This window comes from Rhinopithecus bieti, unplaced genomic scaffold (genome assembly GCF_001698545.2).
Source record: "Rhinopithecus bieti isolate Rb0 unplaced genomic scaffold, ASM169854v2 scaffold_14839, whole genome shotgun sequence".
Lineage (NCBI taxonomy): Eukaryota > Metazoa > Chordata > Mammalia > Primates > Cercopithecidae > Rhinopithecus > Rhinopithecus bieti.
Window position 1 is genome coordinate 1,507,182 of NW_016808133.1, and position 9,190 is coordinate 1,516,371.

At 46.1% G+C, this 9,190-nt stretch overlaps 1 protein-coding gene across 1 annotated transcript in view; it reads right to left on the bottom strand.

The window, feature by feature from the left end:
- GALNT2 (polypeptide N-acetylgalactosaminyltransferase 2) overlaps positions 1–9,190 on the bottom strand; it is a 104,524-nt gene that overhangs the window by 16,624 nt on the left and 78,710 nt on the right. The window contains exons 11-12 of the mRNA XM_017885590.1: positions 1,890–1,982; positions 1,553–1,636 (exon numbers count right to left, since the gene is read on the bottom strand). Of these exons, the coding sequence (XP_017741079.1) occupies positions 1,553–1,636; positions 1,890–1,982 (177 nt within the window). The remainder of the gene's footprint in view (positions 1–1,552; positions 1,637–1,889; positions 1,983–9,190) is intronic.

Below are 9,190 nucleotides of genomic sequence, written 5' to 3' on the forward strand. Positions count from 1 at the left end.
CAACATGCTTCAGAACCAGATGGGAACCTCAGCCCACCTCTGCCAGGTGCTGGCTTTCAGGCAAGACTCCCTTTCTCTGAAGCTCGATTTGCCCTTTCGTAGGCTACGGGCTACCCAGATCCGCTGCAAGCGTTACATAAAACATCTTGTGTAAAGCACGTGGCCCGGTGCCTGGCTTGTAGGAAGCACTCAGTAAATGGCAGTGATATTACAGACACAAAACATGAGGCTGGTGTCTCCCTCACCCCCCACAGGTAGGGGAAGCAGATTTGCCAGCTGGGATGGTGCTCAGATGTGGTCTTCAGTGGGTGCAGGGCCCAGTGTCACTACAAACCACGGGTGACCTCTGTGAGAAACTGCAGTCCACTGTGACTGAAAAAGCAAAGTGAGTAGCATGGTTGTGTCAAAATCCACTGAAGAGAAGCCCCGCTTCGGCTGACGGAGAGTTGATGATAGCGGTTTCCCACCGGTGACCATTGCTGCTCTTAATCCCCAGCAAAAGCCGTCCTGCACGGCAGGGATCCAAGGGAGAAGGACGCTGTGTTCTCTCCTGTTCTCCTCCTAGCGGGGATGGGCCACCTGGCACCTGACATGTTACTTGAAAAGCAGAGAAAACGGTTCCAAAAAGCCAAGTGAGTGAACAGGAGCAACACAGAGAGGCCGCATTACCTAACTGTCCAACAAATCTCCATGACAAGGGCACTGAAGGGGCCGTTAGCGGAAAGATAATGGTGGCAAGTCGTGCGTTCAGGCACTGTGCTGGAGATACGTGAGCCGCTGTAAAATGCTCTGGGAATATTTAGAATAAGGAATGCGCCGCATTAAGGCACGACCTGCCTGACAGTCCTTTAAGACGACGAAGTGCAGGTGGCTCCTCCACCCCAGCGGATCCACAGGTCTTCTCACAAGGTTATCAGCGTGTCCCTCCGGATAGGAGCTCGTATTCGCTTAAAACAAGAGGCCGGGTGTGGAAATAATGCTCGGAAAGGTGTTTCTGCCATGAATCCCCCGGAGGGACGCAGGGCAGCGGCATTATTACTCCTGTCTCACATGTGATTAAGCCAGCTGGGAGGAGGGAGGCACGTGGTCAGGTCCCCATGCTCGGAGCCTTGCTGGGGGTGAGCGCAGCAGATCAGAGGCGGGCAAAGGCGCCCGGCGGGGGGGATCGAGGGCTGGCCGCAGACAGCGCACGCTTGCGGAGGCTGGAGACTGCTCCCAGACACTCAAAAAGCCTGTCAGACACCAGTCCTCCGGGTCACCCAGCCCATCACCTTGCCAATGGAGAACAAGCCAAAAACAAGCTGAGGCCCAGGGACTGCCTCTGGGACTCTGAAGCATGGGAGGGCAGCTCTGCAGGACAGAGAGAGCAGCAGGTCAACTTGGGAACAGATTCTCAGGTCCACGCCACGGGGTGAGACCACAGACTCTCACTGGGGCCCAGGTGCCCAGTCTCATGCCTGCAGCACCACCTCCATTTCCCTTCTGCTGCTTCTCTGGCCTTACTGGCTTCTAAGCCCTTACAAAGTGAAACCCCAGATCCCTGGGGACTTACCTTAACTCTGGATAGACATTTTCAAGGTACCATTTGAAAGGCTTGCAGCTAAGTTTCTTCCTAAGCTCCAATCTGCTCTGAATACTGGAGAAGAGGGAAATAAGATTCCTTTATAAATTTTAAGAATAGATGGGCTTTCTACATCAAACTTGAAAATCTGCTGAGATCAGGGTTGGGGCAGGTGGTGTGGTGTGGATTGCCCATGCTCCCGTGCCCACAACCCCTTCCTGCCTTGGCACCTGGGTAGCTGTCCTCAACCCTGGTGGCAGACCCTTACCTCCCACCCCCGCACCCCAAGAATCCCCAGTAATTGTGAGAATGCAGAACTGCCACTTACTTTCCATAAGGAACGTTTCTAGCGGAAGGCACTGCTGCATAATAGAAATTTTTGTATTCATCCATCCAGACCTCTGCTGCCCGGCGGGTGTTTCTAGAAAGAAAATAAATCTTGAGGTGTGATTTGCTTTCTTTCTGTCTGCATCACTCCATTTGCACCTGTCTGCTGGAGTGTGACTGAGGCGGCTCCCTCTGGATGTGCAGCAGCTCCAGCTGGGATCATGGCACACAGCAGAGGGCGGGCTGTCTCCACCAGCACCTCGAGCTGGATCTGTGGGGAGCCAGCCTCAGCGGGTGCTTACTGAACCATTGGAATGGCTTTCTTGTCACACAGATGGTCAAAGGGCAAAAGGCAAAGTTGAAATTACAGCACAAGCTGGTATTTTAAAGGAGGGACTGGGGGCTGTATCATGAAGGACAAAAGAAAGTCACTCTTTAAAAACTCCCATCACGTGTCCGCAGAGGGCTGGGGCCGCAGAGCACAGCAAGGAGATTCCAGGCCCCACGGCCTTCTCCATCATGGCTATGACATTACCAGACAGCTCTGTGGAAAAGTTCAGACTACATAAGGTAAGAGTTCCTGGGAAAATCACTTTCTTTTCTGCAGGGCTGAGTGGAAAGACTGCCATGTTTGCACTAGAAATAGTGATAGGAAGGGGCGGTAGGTAGTTCCATGCCCCGTGTCTGTGTGCAGTGGGCTTTTTTTTTTTTTTTTTTTTTTTTTTTTTTTGAGATGGAGTCTCACTCTTGCTGCCAGGCTGCAGTGCAATGGCATGATCTCAGCTCACTGAAACCTCTGCCTCCCGGGTTCAAGCAATTCTCCTGCCTCAGCTTCCTGAGTAGCTGCGACTATAGGCACGTACCACCACACCCAGCTAAATTTTGTATTTTTTAGAAGAGACTGTGTTTCACCATATTGGCCAGGATGGTCTCAATATATTGACCTCATGATCCACCTGCCTCAGCTCCCCAAAGTCCTGGGATTACAGGTGTGAGCCACCACGCCCAGCCGGCTTTTCTAGAAGGGAAGAAAACCATGTACTTAAATCTCATGGAGAGAACCGTGATTTGCCATACATAAAGCCCCTGGGACAAGCTACTCTTGAGTGTCTGACGTGCATTAAAGGCTATCATCTGCATAGGTATCAGCAGCGTATCCTGCGAAGAATTATCTTAAAGCTTCCATGAAGTAGCAAGCACACAGCAAACCTCTTTGCTTCCATATTCTGGTCTCAGCTACAAGGTAGGCTCCCACTTCAGGCTACAGCCAGCCCTCCTTAAGAACCCCATAGAGAAGGCACCATGTTCTTCCAAAATAAATACAGTAAGGAGGCAATGCTAGCCTTTTAAAATAATTCCTTAAAATGGCGAACCTTTCAACTGATCTGAGATACCATTAATAAAATAATTTCTGTACGGGGCCTATATCTAAGGTGATATATATACTTTTTCATTTTAGGAAGTGGAATATGGACTATTATCTCTAATGCCTTTCAACACAGATAAGAAAATATGAATGCACCTATTCTCTGACCCAGCAGCTCTACTTCTAGAAATTTCTCTCAAGGAAACAATCAATTAGGAATGAAATATACATATGGAAATATGCTCACTTCCGCTTTGTTTATAATAGCAAAAAAAAAAAAAAAGAGAGAAACTGTATGACTAAATATGAGGAAGGAATCAAATGAAATACTCTGTGACCACTAAAAACACGAGTGTGCATCTTACATGTTGACATAAATGATGTTGTGGATTTGTGGGAAAATAAAATAGTTTGCAGAATTGCACATAGTGGATATGTGTGTAGAGGCAGGAGAGCCAGTGCGCAAACAAGAGAAATAGATACTGACAGACGAATTCATCAAATTATGAGAGCGTTATGGCACAACTGGTTTGGCAATGAGACTGATGAATTTTTACTTTCTCCCTGTTAAAAAATATACAGATACAGCAATGAGCACTTAAAGTGCTGGGGGATGCTGGATCATATATATCAGTTCTAAGAAATATTGTTAGTGAGGTTTTGGGGTGTTGCTAAGTGACCTCAGCCTTAACCTATGCCTCGTCAGTTTTTAACCAGTTATTAACTTAAATACTTGTAACATCTGGCACCTGGATTTCCCCAACAGGGAAATGAAAGGATTTGATTCCAGAATGTCCTAGGTTCCTTTCAGCCTTAATGGTTTACAGGTTTTATGAACTCTAGTCACACTGTTTTCAAATCACTCAAGTTCTGAAGTGATTAAGTCACTTAAAAATTCCTAAATGCAAAGCAATTCTTTTCTGCCTTCATAATAGAAAAGGATAGGTATCCTCAAAGAATGACCTCCATGTGCTACTCAGTGCTAGCTCCTTTTATTCATGTATTTATTGGTTCACTCGGGTATTTATTTGGTATCTACACCAAACAGTCTCAGTGCTGCAGATACAGGGACACCTAGGGAGACTCACTTTTATCCAGGCCCTCCTTGTTATTGCAGGTATTTACAAGTATTTAGGTAGCAAAATATTATACATTAAACGTCATATATTACAAGGCGGGCATCCCTAATCCAAAACGCCCTAACATCCAAAACTTTTTGAGCACCACCATGAGATAGTGACGAAACTGCCTTTGCAAAAAATGTAACAATGACAAAATTGACAGTTTAAGGGATCTGACTTGACTGACTCCATCTAACTTCTAACGCCTAAACGGCCCTTGTTCATTCCTGGGCACAGGCAGAACTAACTTTGGGGGAAACTTAGTTTATAGTTTAACTTTAAAACAAAGATGGTAACAGTTCTTTCCCCAAACAAACCCTCTTTTTGTCTGGGTACCAGACTGCCTCTGTTGGACTAACAAATCAGCCACAGATTTGCAACTTCCCCAATTACTCCTGCAGATAACATCACCATTGCAGAACCTAAGATTGGCCTTTTGTGATGTCTTTTCAGGCTTCTGCACTTCTGATGACTCCATCCAGATCTCCAGCTGGTCCTGTGGACCCATCCATCCAGAAGCAGACTCGGCGAGCGCAAGGACCATTTTCCACACCCCTATGATTGCACCCCATCCACTCAGCAGCACCCACTCCCTAGTCCCCACCTCCCTCCAGATTATCCTTGAAAAACCCTAGCCTCTGAATTTTGGGGGAGATTGACTTAAGTAATAAAACTCCAGTCTCCCACTTAGCCAGCTCTGTGTGAATTAAACTCTTTCTCTATTGCAATTCCCATCTTGGTAAGTCAGCTCCACCTCGGCAGCGGGCAAGATGAACCCAGCGGGCGGTCACAGTGACTCCTTTGCTTTCTGATGGTTTAATGTACACAAACTTTGTTTCATGCACAACATTACGAAAAGTATTGTATTAAATTAACTTCAGGGCCGGGCGCGGTGGCTCAAGCCTGTAATCCCAGCACTTTGGAAGGCCGAGACGGGCGGATCACGAGGTCAGGAGATCGAGACCATCCTGGCTAACACTGTGAAACCCCGTCTCTACTAAAAAATACAAAAAACTAGCTGGGCGAGGTGGCGGGCGCCTGTAGTCCCAGCTACTCGGGAGGCTGAGGCAGGAGAATGGCGTGAACCCGGAAGGCGGAGCTTGCAGTGAGCTGAGATCCGGCCACTGCACTCCAGCCCGGGCGACAGAGTGAGACTCCGTCTCAAAAAAAAAAAAAAAAAAAAAAAAAAAATTAACTTCAGGCTATGTGTATAAGGTCTATATAAAACAAGCAAATTTTGTATTTTGACTTAGGTCCCACCCCCAAGATATCTCATTAGGTAGTACATATATATATTCCATATTCTGAAAAAATCAAAAATCCAAAATATTTCTGGTCTCAAGCATTTTGGATAAAAGATACTCAACCTGTATAGGAGATTAAGAGAACTTGCAGCTGGAAAGAGGCCTCAGAAATACAGGCATATAATTCCAAGTCTTTATTTTTCAGATGAGTCGACTGAGGTAAAGGGCAGCCTGGCTGAAGGTCAACAGCAGGGCTTTTTAATCAGATCCATGCTGCCCCAAAATAATGAAACCCTGGGTCAGCTTCTTTTCCAAATCTTGAGAATACAGGCTCCTGGGCCGCGAAACACAATTGAGAAAGTTTCTCTTCTAACAAAGAGTGCAATGTCTTGAGTACTTTAACATACTGTTTTCTGAAATCCCACTGTTTGCTGGTAGGCTATGGTGTGGGGTGTCTGATATGTTATATAAAGAATCTCATGCTGCCCCAGGAAAAGCACATATATCCACGTTTTGTTCGATTTTGTAAAGCTTACTGTGTAAGATCATATTTTGTTTCTAATAAAGAACAAAATGAAGTTTCAACATTTGTGAAGAAACATACTTTTTGAGAGACGATACTTTGGTCAGAAGCATTATTTGCTATTTTGGCTTCTATTAAAGTTTTCTCAGAAATCAGATTCCCTGTCCTAAAAATCTGACTTCTGTATAATAGGTATATTGTATAATCTGTACTTCTAAGAAGTTTAAACATGGCCAGGCACGTTGGCTCACGCCTGTAATCCCAGCAATTTGGGTGGCCGAGGTGGACGGATCACCTGAGGTCAGGAGTTCAAGATCAGTTTGGCCAACATGGAGAAACCTTATCTCTACTAAAAATACAAAATTTGCTGGGTGTGGTGGCACATGCCTGCAATCCCTGCTACGCAGGAGGCTGAGGCAGAAGAATCACTTGAATCCAGGAGGTGGAGGTTGTAGTGAGCTGAGATGGCACCACTGTACTCCAATGTGGGCAATGAGATTGAAACTGTCTCAAAAAAAACCAAAAAACCAATAAAGTTTAAAAATGACTGGGCATGGTGGCTCATGTCTCTAATCCCAGCACTTTGGGAGGCCAAGGTGGGCAGATCACCTGAGGTCAGGAGTCTGAGACCAGCCAGGCCAACATGGTAAAATCCCATCTCTATTAAAAATACAAAAATTAGCCGGGCATGGTGGCACATGGCTGTAATCCCAGTTACTTGGGAGGCTGAGACAGGAGAATCTCTTGAACCCGGGAAGTGGAGATTGCAGTGAGTTGAGATCGCACCATTGCACTCCAGCCTGGGCAACAGAACAAGACTGTCTCAAGGAAAAAACTAGACAAAAGATAAGCTAGCAATCCCCACACCCACACCCACCCAAAGCTTTCCCTATTTCAGCAGGGGTAGCACGCCAGCACAGTTTTGTAACAAAGCTCCTGGGCATCACCCTAAATTAATTCCCTGCTCTACTTCCCTTCTCTCTGCCACCCTATTAGCAAACAACTGCCTGCCTCACCATGGAGCTGGATCTGACCCCATCTCCACTGCTACACACCTGCTCCAGGTACAGCCAGGTGCTGCTTAATGACAGGGACACAATCTGAAAAATGCATTCTTAGGCGATTTCGTCATTGCGCGAACATCATAGAGTGTATTTACTCAAACCTAGATGGTGTATTCTTAATGTACACCTAGGCTACATGGTACAGCCTATTGCTTCCAGGCTACAAACGTGTAGAGCAGGTGACTGTCCTGAACACTGGAGGAAACTGTAACACAATGGTGTTTGTGTATCTAAACATAGAAAAGGTAGAGTAAACACACAGTATTATAATCTTAAGGGGCTGCTGTCACCGACCGAAACGCTGTTACAGGTGCATGACTGCATCACATCTCTGGCCTGGGCTACTCCAACAGTGCTCACAGGACCCTTGCTTCTGGCTCCAAAAGTGGAGGGGACACTCGTACCATTGTTTCACCATAGTGTCACCACCTGGCCACCCTCTGCCCAGCAACCACATGGACCTTTCCGAAGCATAAAACAGACATCGGGCACTGCTGAAAAGCCCCAGTGGTTTCCTCCAGAATCAAATAACATCCAACGTTTCCCATGACCTGCAAAGGTGCACGGCCTGGGCCCGTCTAGCTCTTCTGCCCCTGTGCACTGTCCCCTCACTCTCTAGGTTCCAGCTACCCTTGGCTTCCATTTTGCCGATATGCCAAATGCACTCTTACCTCAGCAGCCTGGATCTGCTCCTCCTGCAGCGAGTCTGATTCCTCGTGGTCCCAGAGTGACCTCCTCCCACCTTTCAAGTCTGAACTCACGTAACACCTCCTCAAAGGTTCTCCTAACCTGAAAACCTCTCCTGCTTGTCCTAATCATGCCTGACCACATGACTGCATTTTATCTTCTTCATAGCATTGATTACTATTTGAAATTACCTTATTCAGCTGTGTGATTTGCTGTCTACACTCAAGAGAAGGAAATCTCCCTCAGGTCTGGCTTGTACAATGTTCTATCTTTAGCACATAAGACAATTCCCTAGGAGAACACTTGGCTTGACAGAATGGCTACTTTCTATTTTACTTTCAGAAAGCCCTTCTGTTGGCATCTTCGTGTTTACTAAAATATATCTACTGGCCATCAAGAATCGTGACTCTGTATCATGATGTCTTGTGGTATACACATTTAGTACAGCTTGAATTTTAATATTTGCTATGGTTTGAATGTCCCCTCCAAACCTCATGTTAAACTTTAACTGCCATTGTAACAATATTAAGAGGTGAGGCTGTTTTTTTTTTTTTTTTTTTTTTTTTTTTTGAGACAGAGTCTCGCTCTGTTGCCCAGGTTGGAGTGCAGTGGCGTGATCTTGGCCCACTGCAAACTCCGCCTCCAGGGTTCAAGCAATTTTCCTGCCTCATCCTCCCAAGCAGCTGGAATTACAGGCGCCCACCACTATGCCTGGTTAATTTTTGTATTTTTAGTAGATATGGGGTTTCCATGTTGGCCAAGGTGGTCTCAAACTCCTGACCTCAGGTGATCTGCCCATCTCAGCCTTCCACAATGCTGGGATTACAGACACGAGCCACCATGCCCAGCCGAGGTGAGGCCTTTAAGAGGTGACCTTTTAGAAGTGACTATGCTATGAGGGCTCCACCCTCATGGGTGGGATTGATGCTATTATAAAAGGGAGAATTTGGCCCCCTCTTGCTCTTTCCTCTCCTGCCATGTGATTACACATTAAGAAGACCCTCGCCAGACACCAGCACCTTGATTTTGGACTTCTCAGCCTCCAGAACTATGAGTCGATAAATTTCTGTTCATTTTAAATCACCCAGTCTGTGGTATTTGGTTAGAGAAGCGTAAAATGGACTAAGACAATGTTGCTTTTAATTGTACCTTGAATAGTTTTATATATATATATATATATAAAATGAGTTTTCTTCTTTAAAAAATTTTCCCATAACATTTTCAGGGGTGGTGTACAGTTCTAAGAACCTTCATGCTCATGAAGATTTGTCCAACTACCGCCAAAACCAGGAGATGG